Below are 20,594 nucleotides of genomic sequence, written 5' to 3'. Positions count from 1 at the left end.
GTGGATTTCCACACTAGCTTCTAGTGGATCGCTGTTGTTTTTTATGCCCATTGCTCATGATTTATTTACATTTTAGAAATATTGCAATGAATAGGTGTATGCCTTGTCATCAGCCTAGAAAAGTTAAAGTAAGTAAAGCGTTTTAGTTGCATAATGTATATTTGTTCATGAACACGGATTTAACATGTCCTAACTCCCAAATATTTCGATATTAGACCCGAGTTACAAACCAATCGAAAGGCTTAGACGATCATTTGGGGCGTAGCCAGACGGCTCGGCTGGGTGTGAAAGCCGGCGACCAAGGTGGTGACCACCCGATCATAATGCAGAGCGGTCTCCGTCGGACGATTGTGTCCGCGCGCAACGAATGATCTCGGCACACGCGGAGGAGTTCGGCAGGACTCTCCACTGAGCGGTACTGGGCGCAGTCGAACGACGGTCGACGACGCTAGCGCAGGTATTGTTAATTTGTTACGACTTACGAGCTGGACCAGTGTAGCGGGCCCGGAGCGAGTATTCTTTGCTGTGTGGCGTTTCTTCTTCTCGACCGGGCCCGGCAAACGGGGCCTGCATATCGGCTAAAACCACCTAGCCGGGCAGTCTGACATCCACCTCGCCGAAGCGGAGCGAGCGACCACCCTCAGCCCTGCAATGACCGCGGTGCAGCAGTTAATCTGGGTAGGTATTTTCCTAAGGTAAGACACTCGCCTTGGCACAATGCTTTATATAGGCCTTGGCGAGTTCGTTAGCCCTCTTACTCCCGCTAGAAGGTGCTAATACAGTGCACGCGAAGCCGCCTCGTAGCACCGCAGTTCAATCGCTCGGCTGCGGAACTGTCCGTCGTCCGTCCAGCTTCAGGTGGCGTCTCTGGGAGCAATGTTGACCGCTTCTTTGCCGCTCTTTTGAAAGCTAGGAAAGAGGTGCGGCTCCCGGAGCTGTCGGGAGCGGGACTCATAGGCGGCGGAACGGGTAGGGCACCGGGGCACCGTGCCCCCTTTGATTTTGACATTTTAATATAAGCCCTATGGGCGTTGCATGGAAAGAATGGGACCAAAAGTCGGCAGTGCCCCCTTAATTGAAGATGTTCCGCTGCCACTGGAGTGGTCCCATCTAGTCCCCACCTCATAGGTGGAGGTCCACACATTGCGTTCTCGGCCTACACGATGATTTTCTACAAGGTGCGACTAAAAACAGACAAAAAGGTACATAGCAAGTTGAAGGTATTGTAAAAAATTAACATAATAGGCTGACAGGAAAAAAGATCCATCTTAAATTTGCCCTAAATGCAAGCTTCCTTACGTCACCTTTATGAATGACGTACCTGCGTTTACAATTTGGTAGTTTTGTATTGATTGGCTTTTGCTGGGCACCAGAATGTTAATATAGATATGAAAGTTTATAATGCTCTACTTTGTTGTTTTTACTCTTGAAAATAATGTAATAATTTACGATAATAATATTTCGAAATGTATATAGCATTTGCATTAGAAATCACGCTTCAATTTGATTGAAAACATGCTCTAAATGATTTATTAACCTCCTTGACATATCGTAATTTGATATCGTAACAGAATATCAGCTGACTACCGGCGACAAATAATTTCCGTCCGAAGTCGGCTGGAATTTTTTGTTGGTGAAACTCGTGGCTGTGTGGCGTCTATTTTTTCGGCTGGATATTTTATTTCGGCGGCCGGCTGGTATGTTTTGGTAAAACTGGCCTCAGCTTTCTTGAATGACCGGCGAGTAATTACCGTCTGTACTATTTGACAGGAAAGTAAACTACTTCAATTGCTCAACAACAATAAGGCATAAAGATTCACGTTTTACCTTGCTGCTTAGTTGATCGATTTGTGGACATTTATTTTTCAGAAAGGTAGCTCCCGCCATTACCCAACCAGTAACAGACCGCCAAACCATCACTAATATTCTGTGCCTACAGGTCGCCCAGACTCCTGGCGGAAGAAAGCCGCAACCTGTCTCCAAATCGAATCGCAGCAAACCGCCCGCTGCATAGATATACAGACTAGATAGGGCAGCTGTTTAGCGACGGCATGCAGAGGGCGCCGCCATGTTGGGGCAGCTCTCGGCGGGGCAGCTCTGTGTAAGTCAACGGGAAAATGGGAAAGTTTACGGCACATTTTTTTGGTATTTTTAGAGTGAAAAGTGTTTGTCTTTGGAGTTCAGCTCATAGATTGAAGCTTGGAGAATGTCAAATGGAGGTTATATTGTGCTCAACTAGTTTTGATTTAGATATATGAAGATAGAAAGGAGGGAGTGTTACCCGGATGGCGCCATTGTCTGACAGGTATGCTGCTTTGCATTTGAGGGTATTTAAGGGGTTGATAGTACATTTTGTTGGATAAACATAATGTGGAAGTATAGTAGTATCTCATACCATTATTTTCGTCCTTATTTACTATATAAACAACAAAAGATCTAGGCATTGAAAAGTGTAGTTTGTGATACAAAGTGCTGGTGCTAAAATGAGTTTTATTTTAGGATTATGGTAGGTTAAATTATAGCAATATGTCAAATATATCCTCATTTCATATTTAAAAACACTTCAGCTTTTGAAAAGTTACTGTGCGCCAGACTGCAAAGCGCGTCAACACAGTCAGCCAGCCGCACAAGCTGGGGCGACATGTCTGCTTCAGTCCTCTGAAAATCTGCAACAGATATCAGCTGCACTGACTAGCAAGACCTACATTTTTACCACAAGCTTCTATATCTTCACTGTTGATAGGAAATGCTGCAATATAAGACTTGAAATCATGCTGACTTGCAGTCAGTGACTGCGTTATGTCTCTGACGACTGACTATCTGTTCACCATTTTCTTGGAGTAGATATGATATGCCAGTGCAGCAGATCTGCATTGTATGATGTTATTGCCAGCAATGCTTAACACAAAAATGTTTACCTTTCTGCTGCAAATCTAAGCCACCCTGTGCAGCTGATGAGCACCTCTGCACTGGCAATATGTTATCGGCATTGCCGTCTGGGCTGTGGTTGGTGCCTTAAAAACAATCGTCTACATGTGAAATTCCAAAATTGTGAACCATTACAGATATTGCCTTACAGATATTGCAATATTTCTCTTGCCATCTAAATGGTTTGAAATACCTAAGTCTTCATTGACCTGGGTTTTATGAGCAAAGTTGGTAAATGCATATTTCAAACTGAATACAGTGGTGAGCGAGTAGGAAAATCTTTTCCTGATGCATAGTTACTTGCTAATGTAGCCCAGGTAATTGACCCAAGAAAATGATCAATTAATGTATCTATCTTTCAGGTTCAGTTATATGCGCAACTCACAAGTGCTCAAAAAGGCTGCAAGATGCCTAGCTAGCAACTGCTCTAACCAGTTTGAAGGAAGAAAGGGTGTATTTCTCCACAGGTAAATAGAAGATATCTTTTTTCAGTTAAGTCTGAGAGGATGTTTTGGAAATGGATATAAATTGCAGTTAGTATTGTTCTTATTATGTATTTTGTGAGATAGTCTCTGTTCATGTTGTAATGTGGATACATCACAATCAATAACAACAGTTGGCCATAAGAACAATTGATTAAACAATGGTCTGTGAAAAGCTGAGTAGCATCAAGATGCAGTGAATATAAATGTTTACTGTATAGTTACAAAGGATATTTCATTTGGACAAACATCTACCCAGCCCCTTGTTACCAGTTATTCAACACATTAACCCTCGCACGACCAGGCCATTTCTCATAACACGAACGACCAGGGGGGGGGGTTGTTACGACCCCCCCTGGCGTTTCGAAACGGAAGGTCGTAGAGCTTAGCGGAAAAAACCAACGGATTGCTCTCAACGAGATCTCGCGATTGGTGGTATATTTTTTGGTCCTAGGTCAACATTTGACCTACTTTTGACCGGTCAAAGGTCAAATTTTCGGAAAAATAGACTTTTTCAACTTTCGGCGGCGATTGCGGCAAAACGGTGGGAGATATCGACTTGAAACCTTCACTACCGTGTTCCTTGATCAATTCTCTATCGTTTGGTATGCATTTCGTTTCCCTAGCTCTAAAAATGGCGCGTTGGGAGCGCCGGAAGTCGGCAAGGTCACAGTCGGCGGCAGAAATTCGAAAAATCAAAATTTAAATTTTTGAAAGCTGATTGTATTTTTGGATTTGGAAGGTCCATTTGCTCCCTATAGAAGCTAATATTGCTGCATATTCCCATTGAGGTGACAAGAATCAGCAGAATAGTGGTTCGGGCGCTTTTCAAAAATAGTACCGGACGCTGTTCCTCTTGTGACGTCATAGCTCCGTGACCTGACCTGACCCGGTCAAATTTCTTATACCATATGATAGCCAATACTTGCCCCAACATGCATGGGAAGTTTCATCACGATCCATCAACCGATGTCCGTACCACCGGCAGGAAACCTCGGGCGTTGGCACTCAGTTTGTGAAAATCCGGCCGGAGGCTGTACCTCTTATGACGTCATAACTCCGTGACCTGACATGACCCGATCAATTTTTTTTTCGGCAAAAGATGCGCAAAGGTTGCCCCAGGGGGTATTGAAAATTTCAGCCCGCTACGACAAGCCGTTTAGCGTGCACTTCGAAAAAACCTCAGGGGGGGTTGATACAACCCCCCCTAGGCGTTCTAGGGTTAACAGATGCCTGCCATTTTTTTTTCACTTCCTAGGTTTCCTCAAGACCCAGATGTGTACAGCGAAAGGACTGGCGCATTCAGGTGAAGATGGACTGGTGGCAACATGTGTCGGAAGGGGGCAAGCTTGGTCATGCGGCACACTTCATGATGAGGGCTCCTTCGATTGCACAAACCAGTTTGGCTGTACTATGGTGCAGTCCCATCAGGTCTTTCTTCCCTGATCACCTGCAGGTGAGTGGCATGTAGTTGTGCAAGGTGAGCAGAGTCCAGTGCTGTGTCATTGCTAACATGTGAAAGCAGCCTATGATGATCTGTTTATACTGTTACAACATACCATACCAACTTTGAGCACAACCATTCCAGATGTTTGTGAGAAATACCGGGTGGCCCAGAAAAAACGTTCCGAAGTTTGGAGGCCTATATATCAAATTCGAGTACAAATAACGAGCCAAAATTTTCATCAAGTTTGCGTCATTTCCTTGCGCATTGGTATGCCAAATTATAACACTATACCATCATTTTCAAGCTGGGAATCTTGAGTTGAATTAAGCAAGACGTTTTTGCTTTTTTTGCCGATGTCAAACGATAGTGATGATTGGGTTAGACGTCCCATGTTATTAAAAAGAATAGAAAATAGAGCACGTGAATGAAACCAACACGTATGTTTTTATTCAAATATTTTTGTCTCACTTATGTGCCAAATATTCAAATACTGAGCCAAATATGGTGCTCATGGATGCCATTCGTTTCAACATCAAATCATGTTTCGAGCAGGAGTGGCACGGTGCATGGATTACTGCTGATTACCCACCTTTCAGTAGATCAAACAGTAAATCGACCGGATAAGGAAAACAAACTAAAGCAGACTGGTTCCTGTGCCAGAAAACCACAAAATAGCTTATGAAAAACAACATTGCCAGCAGATGACAAAAAAAAAAACTGGTTGAAAAGCTACCTGTTCCCAGGAATGTCAGCCAGGAAAGCATTTGAGCAACAAGATGGTTAGAAAACTGGAAACTTCTTCCGATGCCGCTGGCACAGAGCCATCGTGGTTGCCTGAGGGAATGTGTCATCCTGAGACCCGAACCATCTATGAGACTAGCTGCCATAAAGTCATGGCCCTAGGCCGCGGTGCCGCGGGGTGAAAGTGACCCGTTCACTCACATTTTTAGTAAACATCGGAGCAAAAAAGTAATTTTTACATGGCATGCTTGAAACATGAACCGTTTAAAAATTATTTTATCGAACACCATGAAAATCACACCATTTACTGAAAATGTGTGCCGCATTGACTATTCGAAGTTTCAATGTCGTATCTTCATCACTTTCTGAGAAATATTGATTTAAAGTTGGGAACGTTTTTTCTGGGCCACCCGGTAGATAGGTACAAGCTCTGCACATGTACAATTGTACATATATGTACAATAGTATGCCTCAAGTGATTGCTTAAACTTATAAGCCACTCATCAGATTGGTCTCCAACCAGTGTCCTAATTTTGTATGCAATGCATCCTGCCATTCTGGATTCATAAAAATACCCAGCACGCGCTTGCACCCAAACCACATTTCTCATTGCATTGCCAAGGGAAGTGGGTGCCCAACAATACACAAAGTTTCATCAAAATGTGTCCAGGCATTAAATAGGAGTTATTGCAAGCAGAACAGATTTGGCACCGATGATTTAGTAGGTGCCTGGTGGAACGTGCCGAGTTGACTCCCCAAATGCTTCAACAATGCGTAATTTCAAGGAAGAATGGATAAGCTACACAACATGATAACTGTTTGCTAAATAGTATGTATGGCTGCAAATATATGGACTTCTCTAGAATGTTTGATGCCAAGTTTGACAGTTCATACTCATTTAACCCGATATTTTTGAAATTATATCTCAATATTTTTCGATAATCAATCTCATTTCTTTCTCGCTCGTAAAGATTTGTATTCTATGAACCTTGGTTGATCGCCTCATGTGTGAATGTGTGTGAACATGGCAGTGTGTGCAATGTGCATGTCAGTGTCGAGTCCACTCATCGCCCTATCCCTATAGGAGAACCAAGAAGAAGGCATGATTTGTTGTTTTTATTTTCCTCAGGAACATTTCAATAGCTGCCAGAGCTGCGGGGGCTGAAGCAAAGGCTAGAAAAAGCTGTGACCAGGACGTTGGCCTGTTCCAAACAGTCTCGAAACGCACACAAGAACGGGAAAATGTCGATCCGGACAGCACGCCCCAGGGAGCGTCACTCGTCAGAGGCGGTCTCGACGGGCAGGCTGGGCGGTGCCCAGGGAACAGCGTCACCCGTCTGTGGCTGCCCCGATGGACAGGCCGGGCGGCACTCCGGCAGCAGCTGCATCCGTCTGTAGCGGCCCCGACAGCAGGCCGGGCGGCACCTTGGGAGCAGTGGCACACGTTTATGTGTGGGGTGGCCCCGACGGCAGACCGGGCAACAGAGGAAGTGTACAGGGAATAGCGGCACCCGTCTATGGTGGCCCCGACGGCAGGTCGGACACCGAGGCGGCTCCCAGGGAGCAGCGGCACCCGTCTGTGGCGGCATCGACGGCAGGACGGGCGGTTTTGATGTAGTAGCGTCTAGTTTGCTGATAAACGTTAGCGATATAGGCATCATCCTAGTCACCAATCACCATGCTCAGGCGCGTCGATGATATGCTTGTGCTGGGATAAGGTCAACCTAGAATTCTGACCTTACGTCAAAGTCAGGTCAAAATGGTCACGTTGATCTAAGAGGGCCGTATAACTCATTTCGATTTTGACGGTCTTGAGCAGGGCTGCGGAGTCGGAGTCGGAGTCGGAGTCAGTCGGAGTCGACAGTTGTGACCGGAGTCGGAGTCGGAGTCGGAGTCGATTTTAGAAACCCGAGCCGGAGTCGGAGTCGGAGTCAACGAAAATCTGTCGACTCCGCAGCCCTGCTAGGTCTGCGGAGTCGGGAGTTGGAGTCGGTTGGAGTCGACAATTCTGCCAGGAGTCGGAGTCGGAGTCGGAGCTGGTGTTTGAAAGCCGGAGTCGGAGTCGGAGTCGCCGAAAATCCATCGACTCCGCAGCTCTGGTCTTGAGTCCATTGGTGACTGTCCCGACTCGCCAGCTCAATTTAATCGAATGATTTACCTAAAACTCCGACTCTGGCTTCGTGACGTAACCTATGTCGCTAAAGAAAACGGTGCAAAAGTTAAAAATTGGTTTACAAGATGTGTATTAGCTATTGTCTCATGGTTTCGTGCGTTTGCATAATATTCAATCATTTTCGGCACCAAAATAGCAGTTCCCACCTTTCCCCATTGATTTGTGATGGCGATGTCACGTGACTGACCTGACCTCAGGTGACCATGAGGAAAAATATTAGATATACAAGCTATAAGGTCTCTGGAGGGTACAAGGTTCTGTTAGTTTGATCTCCCTGTGAAAGCTCTTCTGGCACTGAAGGCATTGCGAAGTTGCGGCATGTCATGACCGCACGGTGGCTTTATTATGACGTCATAGGTCAGTGACCGGGCATGACCTGAAAGGGTGATTAGTGTCATAAGATCCGGATTTAATGAAAGGTCAGTTGTACCAACTTTCAGCTCTCTGAGGCCAGCGCGTACCGAACAAGCACGAGTAAACCGTCTGGGAACAAGGGGTGACTAATCCCTCGCTGTGGTACGGTACGATGATAAAAAATTGATTTCAAATCCATTTGGTGATGCTATAGGCTCTAACTAATCATTTCATAATCATACTGGCCATCTGCAGCCTCCCAATAACTCTAAAATCGGTTTGGAAAACGGGCTCGAAACCGCTTCATCCCCATTCACTTTACGTGTTGTAGCAAATGCGAGTCTATGTAGACGGCTGCCCCAACATGGCCGCCTGACCTACATGTTCGCTAGTATGGGGAGCCAATGGGTGTGTCCTATCTAGTCTGTATATCTATGGCCCGCTGGGATCGCCGGGGCAAGTCTGAAAATTGTCTGGCGGCCAAAGCGGGCCGGTGTTTTGTCGTTTATGCCGGCGTGACGATCGTCGGGCGGTGTGCGGCGGCTCTACTCTTGCCGTACTGAGATTGAGTCGAGCCGGGCGAGCGCACACCGCCGTGGGCGCGGCCGGGTCCCGCCGTGAAACGACCAGCACAAATTGCAGTCGGCCGCCGCAGCCGGGCCGTATCGGCCGACACAAACAGGCGGATGTCGCACACTCAGCCGCGAGTTGGTCGGAGCAGAGCCGCCCGAGGCTCGTCGCACAGTGACCGGGGGGGGGGGTAGCCGTGAGGTACCGAGAGGTCACAGGCAGACATGTGCATGGATCCGAGTGATGGATCTATGATCTCAGTGGATCTCGAAGCAAAGTACAGGTTGGGATCTGTGATCCCACCGGATCCGTCGTGAAAAATACATCTTGAATCTATGATCTCATATGATCTGACGATAAATTAAGAACATGGATCTATGATCTGAGTGGATCCCACCATGCACCACATTTGAAACTATGTTTTAAAGGGTTTCTATGCCAATAAGTGACACAGAACTATGGATTATGACGTGCGATCACATAAAATCACTAAAACAGAACGTTTGTGAGTTGAAACAAGTGCTTTTTTGGGATATATGTGTTGACAAAACATGAGTGAGGATCTATGATCTCACTGGATCTCAAGCCAAAAATTAAACTCGGATCTGTGATCCCTGCGGATCTCTCGATAAATTACAGAGCTGGAACTATGATCCCGTCGGATCCGAGAGCAGGATCCGTGGGATCAGATCCCAGATCCATTTTCTCGGATCCATGCACATGTCTGGTCACAGGGGTCATCCATGTCGACCAGAGACTACCTCAGTTAGAGAACTGGCGCAGCTCGCTGACGAAGTGCATGAAACTAAAGCTTGCAACCTTCACTAAGCGACAGTGGTGGCTCAAAACTGTGCAAACGGCTAACAACTCGGAGAGGCGATAGTCCTGGGTTGTCACAGCTTGGATCCGTGGGTTCTCAAACTGAGACAGCTTTGGGACGAGCTCATTTATTGTTACGATAGCTTAAAGCCCACACGGCTCGAGGAAATCAGAACGAGTCATCAGTGATTTTGCATCCACGGGTGCATAAGGGAGTTTGTCTTACTAATGAATATCTATTATCTCCTAAACTTCATTGAGCATCACGTTGACATTATATACGGTCCATCCTACAGACGCAATGGAGCAGTTAGCCATACACGCTTATTCAACAGGCTGTTGGCATTTATGTTCCACACACGCATATTTCCTTCGGATTATCAGCATTCATAAAATCAGGAGAGAGAACGGACTCCTGCAAATCGAAAAGTACTTTAGCTAAAGGTTGAGTTATATAAAGCATGCATCGAAGAGTAAGACGCAAAACAGAGTACAACAACGCATAAGTAAAGATATACGTCATTCAGTCAGAATATATCAAAGATGAAAAATGCAAATGGCAGAAAATCAATAGGAGCGAAATGCTCCATTGACTTACCTCGATGTCTGTTCGTTTGCTTGTCAAACATGAGCATTGCGTCCTCTATCTGAAAACCAGATAAAGCCGTCACTATGAGTAAATTGGAAGCATCATCGATTACAATACGGACATGCGACGTCACCTATCAGGTAAGCCTTATGCACAGTGCACATTCAGTAAGTACACCTTCAATGACGAGCCCGTCCCATCCACGATCGTGCTAGTCTGACCGAGCAAAAACTAATTAAAGGATTGAGGAAACATAAAAATGACGGATTTACAGGCAATACTCTGAGCAGCGTTAGAGGACTCTTCTCGTGGAGGGACGTGCAGCACAATAATTGGGGTCATCAGGGTGATAAGAGACGGCTCGTCACACTCGCAGGCCGTTTGCGCTTCCGGCGCTTTTCTTAGCCGAGCGTCATATATAACGGGCCATGAATATGATTAGCACCACGACAACTTTTAATTTGACAATTTATCACGGTAATGAAGTGTCAAGACGCCAGAGCGGGCGGTATTACACTACTCGGTAACACCCAGCCTTTTTGCCAAGTAATCTCACAAGACGGCACATTGCTTCATAGGACCGTGCTTCTCTGAGTCTAATAAGGTTTGCGTTATATCATTGCCACTGTAGGCATTCTCTCAAGCCTAGTGTTGTAAAAATGATAGTTAAACCAAATTCAAAACTACATTAGGTATATCAACGACACACAATACGCGTCAAAACAGCTTCGGACCTTCTAGAAACTGTATATCTACTAGGTAAGCTAGGTACTATACTTGTCAGCCGTTACAGCATATCAACTCCAATTTATATTCATTAATTTAAATGTCATACAAACTTTTGCCAATACAGTTGCACACAACAACGCCATAACCGCCTACCAATCAAGATATCGCACCCTAGGTAGGCAAGTGGAACGTGGCAAACACTGCAACATTGATCAAGCCACACTTCGAACTCATGACGTAATTTCAGAAGTTGTCCATAAACTTTGCCGGCGGTCTGCTCGGCCGGCTGAATGGCGGCGGCCGGGCCGGCTAGATTGATGACGTCATTGATGTGTCACAGCCGGAGAGGTATGGCCCGCCGGCACGAAATCTGGTCGTCGATCTACCGTTGGCAAAGTTTTCGACTTTATCATGCAAACATCATGTGTTCGAGGCAATATCCCCAATCCTGAATAACGTTCGTCACAAGTTTGGGACGATTAAGGTCATGAGGACATACATCACCCACGGGAGAAGTTGGGCTCGGAAATGACCTTTCTTTAATTTAGGGCAGTATTCTTCAACATAATGTGAAGCCGTAGTTCAAAAGGTCGAAATATTGATGCTCGTAAGTTCCAAACTGATTGACAGTTAAGGTGATCCATATTTATGACAGCATCGAAGAACTAGACTAATAAAACTAGGATGTCTGGTTTCTGAGAAAGGGATGAATTATCTGAGCTAATAAGGAATTCTATATTTGTAGCAGTATAACTGGAGATCGAAATACACAGGAGATCCAATGAGACAGTTTGAGACAGAGACGGAGACCGGGAATGCAGGACGGCCCTGGTAGCCACCCGGCGTTCGACGGCTGCCCAGCCACCGGGCCGTAATCCAACACAATCGACGCGGCTCGAATACAGATGAGTGGAGAATACAGCGCCGCGAGCCGACCTATTGATTGTGGCGCACCGCCACCGGCCCCACCGCGAGATAAGCGGGTCAACGCGACACCCGCCGACCGGTCAGCGGCGGGCGGGAGCGGGGGCGGCGGGGGCGATAGCCACAGGTGAGCGGCGCCGCGTCGCTAACCAGCCGCGATCGTCGGAGACGATGACGAGCTGACGACGCAGCCAGAGACGGACACGACGATGGGACGAGGTGGGGAGGGAGGGAGGGAGGGAGGGAGGTGGGGAGGGAGGGAGGGAGGGGGAGGGGGAGGGAGAGGGAGAGGGAGAGGGAGAGGGAGAGGGAGAGGGAGAGAGAGGGAAAGAGAAAGAGAAAGAGAGAGGGGAGAGAAAGAGAGAGGGAGAGAGAGAGAGAGAGAGAGAGAGAGAGAGAGGAGGAAAGAGGGAGAGGGGACGGCGACATAGGATGAACACGAAGAAGAGGAAGAGCTGGGCTTGCGAATAAAATACAATGCTTGGGGCACATGGTGGGATGCTTAAATCCGTTAACGCCTTAGACACATTACACGTGTCCATTCCGACATATCCACATATGTGTTACGGGTGCCTTGCATGGTCCGAAAGGTACCATTGGTGCGTTCTATCTATAGGAGACTCATCTGGTGGTCCCTCCGTGGTATTTTCTGACGCTAGCGCAGGCGGTGGGATATTCTCGGTTGCCAGATATCGAATGGCGAGGAATTCAGGGAAACGGACAGACGAAAATAGCGGCATAGCGGGAATAATGATACCTGGTCACGCTCGAAAATGCCAGTGCCAGTGGTTATTTGGAAACAGCAGCGTTGAGCCTACTGCGGTCAACTAGACGCGGGACCCAAGGGAGACTCTATTGGTAATCCTGGTCCGCACTTTCCGACAAAACAGGGGACAAACTGAGTTGACAATCAGCTCTGAGACAAAGTTGGCGCGGTCGCGGCGTTGTCCACTTACCCGTCCGAACTGCTCAAAGTAGTTTTTGACGTCTTCCAGCGTGCTAGGTGCAGACAGGCCTCCGACGAATATCTTTTTGGTCCGGGTGACCATCTGTGAACAGAAAAAGCACGTCAGATCTGACGAACGAAAAGGAGACTGACAAAGTAGAACACTGACAGAAGAATCAGATCTGCACTGACAAACGACTCGCGACGACAAATACGCCCAGCCCGAGCCGGCCGCATTAGAATGCATCGGATACATCTGTAACGACCGCGTAAATTATGCATAATGAAACGTGTGCCGGTCCCAGTAGAGCCCTGTCCCGACGCGCGGGAAGCGACCCCGTTCTGCCCCACTAAGCATGACCGAGTCGCGTGCAGTACCACCAGGTGCGTCGGGACCGGCGACCGCCAGTCTTTGTCCGGCGCACAGACAGTTCAGTCGGCGACAGACCGTGTCCCCGGCCACGTCACGTCACGTCACGTGACGTCACCACGTCAGCCGTGGTGGCAGTGATCGGATCACGTCAGTGCGCAGGTGACGCGCTCGCGGCGGCTCCACCAACACAAACAAAGAACGGAAGCGCGTCGTTTTGGCCGCAGTCCGGCGGCACGCAGCCGTGCGCAAAATGACGCCACTCGGAGGCCAACTTTACGGCGAGTTTTTACGCGGCCGGCAGTGAGCCGCTGCCGTCTCGGCGAGATGAGATAAACCCGCCTTTTCCGCCGCCTACGCGGCAGCCACTCTCGGAGAACAGAAGCTGTCAGACCACGCCGACAGCTCCCGGCTTCCCGCGGCAGCTCCGACGGCGGATAATTCATCTAGCCGCAGCAGTCGGCTCAAGTTACAAGGTGCAGCTCTCAGATACAGCAAATAAGCCACACTTCTGAGCACATAATTCTCAAAACACACAGCGGCTGATTCAATCACACACTCACGCACCCATGAGGAGCGCAAACCGAGTTAAGGTCAGATCAAACACAGCCGTCTCGGGACGGTCATTTCGGTCGGGAAATCTGCCCGCGCGCTCGGCGGCCGGTCGTTTCCGGGCGGCAGCCGACCTGGAGTGCCGCGCGGGAGCCGGCTGCGTTCATCAGGGTGCACAAAGGTTAATCGGCAGCGTTTTACAGCCGGTCGGGCGGCGGCGGTCGGCCCGGAGTGGCACCTCTCATTGGCCGCCCAGCAGCACCGATCGATGGTCAAACGGTGCTGAACGCGCCGCCGGCCGCCGGGGCGCAGTTCGGCCAGGTACAGTACCTATGATTGCGGCGCCGATCACCTGGCGGGCCGTCACACGGAGTCGGACCCGGCCCGGCGCGCTGTGAGAGCCGGGGACCGTCACACAGAGTCGGCCCCGGCCCGGCGCGCTGTGAAAGCTCGTCGTCCGCGAGCCGTGCGCTCTCTGACGGCCGACAGCCGCGGTGAGCCCACCGACCGTCGGCGCCGCCAGTTTTTGGACTCGCTGGCGTGGTAGCCGGCAATTTCAAGTTTGATAACAACCCATTCGTAATAAAGCCCTGTCCGCTCCAGGTAGCCATTACCAAACCGCATAGGCTTCAAACTCCGGGCCGCCCTGTGGCCAATGTTGGTACTCTGGACACAAATGGCCACCTCGGGCCTGGCATTTAGTCGGCGCATTCAGGGCCCGTGACTGCCCCTCCCTGCCACCTCGCCAAACGGTCGACCAGCCCACGTGGGCAGACAGAGTTTCAAACACAAAAATCGCTACTGCACACCCAGTCAAGTCCACATTTACCCTAAGGTTCATCGCAGTCTGCTCAACTAAAATAGCTCAGTTTGTTTGCAGAGCCTTTCATGGAGGCTTAACGTCGCTAATAATTGACGATATATCAGGATCTTTACACAGTACGGGGCGTTCTTTGAGGCGGCTGTACACAGACCATCCATTCGGCGGCCAGGTGCACATGTCGCACGTCATGCCCTGCACATGTCGCACGTCACCCTGCACCTGCCGACGGCCGCCGAGCGAAACACGTGCCCGGGCGGGGGCGGGGGTGGAACGTTGTTTCCCCACCGGCCGCCTGCCGTGACCCACCACACCGCAGTCACACCGCAAGCCGACATGGATCGCGCTCAGTGCCGTGTTTTGTTGGTCTGAGCACGCGCCGGGTCACAGCGTCGCGGCGTCTCAGTTACTGGCACACGGCCACCGGCTTTACCGCAGGAGTCACCACCGCCACCGCCGCGGCTGTACCTCCAGTAACCACCACACAGTCAGCTTCCCCGACACCGTCAGTGCAGCGGCACCTACACTAACCGCCAGACAGCCAGTTACTCCACTAACCGCCAGATAGCCAGTTCCTTCGACACCACCGTTACCGCAGACCAGAGCTGACTTTTTAGAGAGCAAGGAACATCCAGGTCGTAAAAAAACTCATGTCCCATCTCATACGTGAAGCTGGTTATGTCGTTACCAACAGTTCTCACTTTATAGAACTATTCTTTTTTATTCTACATGCTATTCGGATGCACTAAAAACAAACGACACGTTCAATACATTCAGTAAGATAAAGTACTTAAGTTAAGAAAACCAGAATTAAGATATTTAAGCAAAGGTCGGTCCAAGTGCACTGCACAATGCAAAATCGCTGCAACAGTTACGCCACACAGAGCAGTTTAGGCCCCAACTCAAACAAGATAACGCGCCGTAAAGGGCGTCATACAGCCCGCTCGCATTCAAATGCACAATCACGCTCCGCCTTGTGACCGTTGTCGTAGCCGGCCCGCCACTCGAGTGGAAGATTCGACGTCGTCCGCATTGCAACTCGGCTGCGACTTGGCTTCAACGACGCATGCAGTGGGTTGTTTCGGATAGGAAGTTTCCGCCCCGAGTAATTCTCGTTCTGAGCGGACTAAAAGACGCGGAAACGTGCCACAACTGTGATGCCGGAATGATGTTAAAACTCGGGAAAAGAATGCATAGAGTACTGGCATAAAATTTACTGAAAAGTGGACATGCAGTGAGTTCAGCTGAACATATTTCATTATCTTGTGTCAATTATGTCATGCACATTGGTAACGAGGTCGGCTAGAACAGTTGCAATTCTATAACACCGCTCACAGTGACAGTCCAATGCATACCGCCGAGAATGTGTATCAGCCTTGCCAGGTGACATATAAACACGGAGAACGTGATTCTAACGAGTGCGCACTGCACACGGTATCTCTTGAGTGGTATCTGTTAGTGATACTTTCTCAAGATATAAACCAAACAATTTTGGTTGTAGGACCTCATAAATATAAAATGAAAGCATGCCCACCGGGAATCACATAACCCTTCACAATTCCCTGTCATGACCGTCCGTCCGGGCCGCACTCAAAACTTTTTTACTACCTCCTGGAGAGTTCATTTTCATCAAACCCGCAAGATAATAGTATATTGAAAGGGTAACTCGCTGCTACCATTATGTGCATAGTAACGGTACGTGGTTAATATGAACTTATTCGCCAGCGAAGAGTATTATTACCATGTAAATATCAATATTACTCTCGCGATCCAGAACATCACGAAAACTCTTTCCTCCTGGGTATCGTGACTCGGGTACAGATAGTCGTTTCATGCGTGGATCTTGTTTACCCTCGAGAAGATGATATTTGAAATGGAAACAATCAGCCAATCAGAAACGAGATCGGCCGTTTGCGGTTTGAAGGCCGCGCGCATCTGTCAGTTTTCGGCCGTTGGTCTCCGAGAGCGGATGTGAGCAGTGTCGGTGCCGCGCGGCGTGGCCGTTGGTGATTGTGCTTGTGTGTTGTTCATCGCCTATAGAGCCTCTGTGGACATTTTTTTGTAAGTACCGATGTGCTAAGGCATTGCGTGCCGTTGAGTGGTCCTAATTTGACCTGGTTAACAGGACCCCGTGCACGGCCACGTGGCCTAGTGTTGTGAGTACGTACATTAATTTTGTTGTGATGCTACAAGTTTATGCATTTTGTTGGTGACTTTGAAAAAGCCTTGCACTGTAGTGATCCAGTCTCATTATCTCACGCAGACGGGCGACCACCCAGGAACGCCGTCGCTCACTTCAAATATTGTGCGCTCTGCCTAATCCAATATGAGGGCGCTGAATGTCTTGTATTCATATTCAAATTGCATTCAAGTTGTATCGTGGTGTTTATTTACCGCTTGTGCATTGCTGAACGCTTTGTATAAATTTGTATGAATAAGTGAAGAGTCTCACAATGTTCATGGTTGGTGTGCCCCTCGTATTGTTTGTACGGAAGCCAAATATACCTACATTGTTGCTCTTGAAACATTTTTTTTTAGTTGGTGAGCTCCGGTTAACAGAAGCTTCGTGAAGCTTCTGAAGGAAGCGTCTGTGGGTCTGTTACCATCCTCTGGGGGGTTTACACTAAAGGAAAGAGTAAACATTACCATGTGACAAAGGGTAGGCCATAAGAATATACTCTCTGTAGGAGGGTAAAGCACAGAGTAGATGATGCGTTACTCCCTAAAAAAGGGTTCCGTTAAAGATTTACCCTTTCAAAGAGTGTAACCCAAAAAATGTTACACTCTAGACAAGAGTAAATCAAAAGAGTTTACCATTCAGAAGATGGTAAAAAACGTATGTGTGTCATGTTACCCCTCCCTGGCGAGTTTACTCTTCATGAAAGAGTAAAATTTACCATCTGGAAGGTGGTAAAAAACGTCTGTGTGTCAAGCTACCATGCTATGGCGGGTTTACCCTTCAGGAAATGGTAAAAAAGTTTTCAGTGCGGGGTGCGGCCGCGACATACCGGCCCGTGGCGGCGTTCGGCCGAGGTCGGGTCGGGGGAGGTGCGGTCGGTAGCTATCACTGCCGGCGCTGCGGCAGCCGCCGGCAGTTCCGCACAGACCGTACACAGCTGGCTCAGCTCCGTACAGACGGTACACAGCTCGCTCAGTGCGCGGTCAATACCGACCAGCTCGGCGGCGGCCGTCCCGCCGTGCAGTGCACCTTCGATCCGGGCTCGGAACGCACGGCCCGGGGTACGGACCGAACGCCGCTGTCGTGGGGACGATCTGGACCCGGAAACGAGCTTAGGAGAGCGTCATGGTTGGGAAATCACTCATGATGTGGTAAGCACACTGCACAGTGTGCAGCCCTGCTGCTGTGAGACCACAAGGGAACAGCAACGAAGTCAACCAACATTAAAATCCTAGTCAAACAAAAAGGGGTGGTAAAGGTTTGAACAGCCATTTGACAACCATCTCACCCCAGCTCACGGTCCAGCCCGATTTAACAATTCCATATCGTTCTCTGCTTCCATATCCCACTCCACTAGCCCATTTCACCTCACCCTAACCCCTGCTACCCCTTCTCCTTCCCTCACCGTTATACCTCACCTAGACCCGGCCCCGCCCGGACCGCCCGCCATATCGCTCCAGCTCTCAGTATTCCGCTCCCCGCCCCGCCACCGGGTATGTGCGCCGACCGCGCCTATATTGGTCCGTTCGACCGTCACCCGACGTCAGTGCCGCCGGGCACGTCAGTCGGTCGCCTGATGTCGCCTCGTTGCCGCCGGCGCCCGACCCGACATGGGCGGTTTGAGGACCGCAGCGACGTCGGTGGAATAATCACGACGGCAGTTTTCACATGATACCTCGCCGGGCGACGTCCAAACTGCTTGGAGGCCGGCGGCTGCGGGTATTTTTGAAACGGCCGCAGGTGACGCGACTCGGGAGGGGCGGCATACCAGCACTTCGAGTGTCTACAGCAGCTTGAAGGGTAGGCATATCAATTATCAACCCTATCAGGACCGGCAAACCATTGGGAATTACGGTGCCGGCGAACGGCGCTAGCAAATGTGCTTCTGACTACAGCTGATAAAAATATCGACGGCTTCTCCGGTAGGGAGACCAAATGTCTGGCAAAGGGCACTGGGGCGGAAATGAGCAGCACAGTCCACATGGTAAAACAGTTGGGAGACATATTGCTAGACAAGGCATAACACTAGCCAGCAAGTCGGCTGTTTCATTACGCCACGTCGGTAACAGATCGCTTTCCGCCAAAGAGCCTAGGCAAACAATAAACCCTTCACACAGAAATTGCTGCACATTTATTTCAGCGTTCAGTGAAAGAACAAATTCATCGTGCTTGTGGAATGTGAAACGAACAGCCTGCAATAAACTGGTCATGGACAAGCACAAAAAGTGCAGTATTTTTTACAACATATAACCGCTGTCATGATTCACTGTAAATTTAAAAAACAGCTATTATTGTTTGTGTTATTGCACTTTGTAAGAACGTGCAGAAACAAAAAGTACAACAGCTTTCCTTGGTTAATGGTTATATCCTCAGATACCTGCTACGCTCATATACAAAAAAAAAATGCTGATAACAACCATTTATTGATATTTAGTTGAAAAAGTCTCAGTTTGTTGATAACTTTCATCATATTAGCAAGTCGTTAAGGCATACTTCTTAATTACCGAGATGCCAGGCTGGGAAATAACCGACCAACATTCTGCAAAGCGCAACGTAAAAACTTTGGCAGGAAAAGTGCTGCTGTTCTACGCATACTAGCAATTACTGCGCACATACCAGTTTTTATTAGATTTTCCGCTTGTTCAGGACACACCACCGACTCAACACTGACCACTGAATTCAGCCTTTCCGCCAACCGCTCGCCATGTGCTATGCGCCGCAGTGCCCCAGTATCGGTTACTGCCTTGTCCAGGAGCAGGAGGGGGTCAGGTTTCCGTACACCGTCAAATGTTGATGCTGACAGGCAGCAAGAACATGCGCCTGCATGCTCGCCTATCGCCGCTCTGGAGTGGAGGAGGACGAAGAAAATGGGAAAAGAGAAGTCAGACTGGAGACACTTGGGCTCAACATTAGAAAGTAGGTACTGAGAAAACTAGGCTGGCTCCCATAAGAATTTGACTATGCTAAGCAGGAAACACAAATTGCTTACATCCAAGACCTTGTATCCCAAAGTTCGAGTGCTGATAAAATAATTGAGGAACCTGGTAGAAGCATCGTCTGAAATGCGGTTGAAAATTAAAAACACTAACGACTCTGCCTCCAGACGCCCAAGCAAACATTTGGCCGGATATCGTGAGTCCGTTCTGTCTAGACTGAGCCATGTCAACACAGCACTCCACTCAGGTAACGCGCGGCGCAGAAGTTCGTGAAGTCGGCCGTGCCACGGCGTGCCGCGCTCGTGCACCGCACCACGTGCCGGCTCGTGGCGGGCACGTGCGACCGCCGCCAGCGGTACCCATTGATGTAATCCGTTCATATTTTAGCCGCGCTGCTCACGCCATTCGCCGGTGAACACCACAATCGATGCGCGAGCGGTCGGCACCGTCGCCGGCGCCGCGTGCGGACCTGATTGGTTTACCGGACGGGACTGCCCGGGGTCCAATCGGAACCCGGACGTCCGTGGTGGCGGCCGCGTCGTCTTTGAGGCTTGGATTGCAGCGTGTCGCAGCGACGCAGTATTTACCGTCAAACAATATCGGCGCAATCAAGATATGGCCGGGCCCGGTCCGGGGCGACAGCACATCAAAGACCGACATTCAGGCGGGTTCTTGACGGACGCAGCAATCCGGTATGCGGTCCGTACAGCAGATGGCTTGCGGTTAATAATACTCCGTGCTCCAAAGTCAGGCATTTGGCTCGATCAATGAGCCGGTGCTTCGGCAAACAGACGTCCAAATGTCACGGAGGGGATGTCAGTGCCGGTGCGGCGGCAGTACCGACAAACTGCGCTGTCTGCCGAACGACACAAACCATACCCTACAACAGAGCGCAAATCGAGACAATTAACAATCCACGTACCAGCCCGTCCGGAAAGCAGGCAGCTCTCAGGAAACCACCGGTGTTAGGCTGTCGCGCCCGGGTCTGTGGCACTCCCAGCACATGGCTCTGTCTCCAAACCGAGCAACAGCCGC

General features: G+C 49.2%; 1 protein-coding gene and 1 long non-coding RNA gene across 2 annotated transcripts in view; one reads left to right on the top strand and one right to left on the bottom strand.

The window, feature by feature from the left end:
• LOC122370866 (RNA-binding protein Musashi homolog Rbp6-like) overlaps positions 1–20,594 on the bottom strand; it is a 98,959-nt gene that overhangs the window by 43,950 nt on the left and 34,415 nt on the right. Inside the window, exons 3-4 of the mRNA XM_043346817.1 lie at positions 12,713–12,805; positions 10,113–10,161 (exon numbers count right to left, since the gene is read on the bottom strand). Of these exons, the coding sequence (XP_043202752.1) occupies positions 10,113–10,161; positions 12,713–12,805 (142 nt within the window). The remainder of the gene's footprint in view (positions 1–10,112; positions 10,162–12,712; positions 12,806–20,594) is intronic.
• LOC122370867 lies at positions 2,139–4,860 on the top strand. The gene is made up of 3 exons (XR_006254623.1): positions 2,139–2,305; positions 3,291–3,395; positions 4,669–4,860. It is a non-coding gene; the product is annotated as an uncharacterized LOC122370867 (long non-coding RNA).

Source organism: Amphibalanus amphitrite, unplaced genomic scaffold, assembly GCF_019059575.1.
Source record: "Amphibalanus amphitrite isolate SeventyFive unplaced genomic scaffold, NRLGWU_Aamphi_draft 001177F_arrow, whole genome shotgun sequence".
Lineage (NCBI taxonomy): Eukaryota > Metazoa > Arthropoda > Thecostraca > Balanomorpha > Balanidae > Amphibalanus > Amphibalanus amphitrite.
Note: the sequence above shows the minus strand (reverse complement) of the source record. Positions and strands in the feature narration are given on the sequence as shown.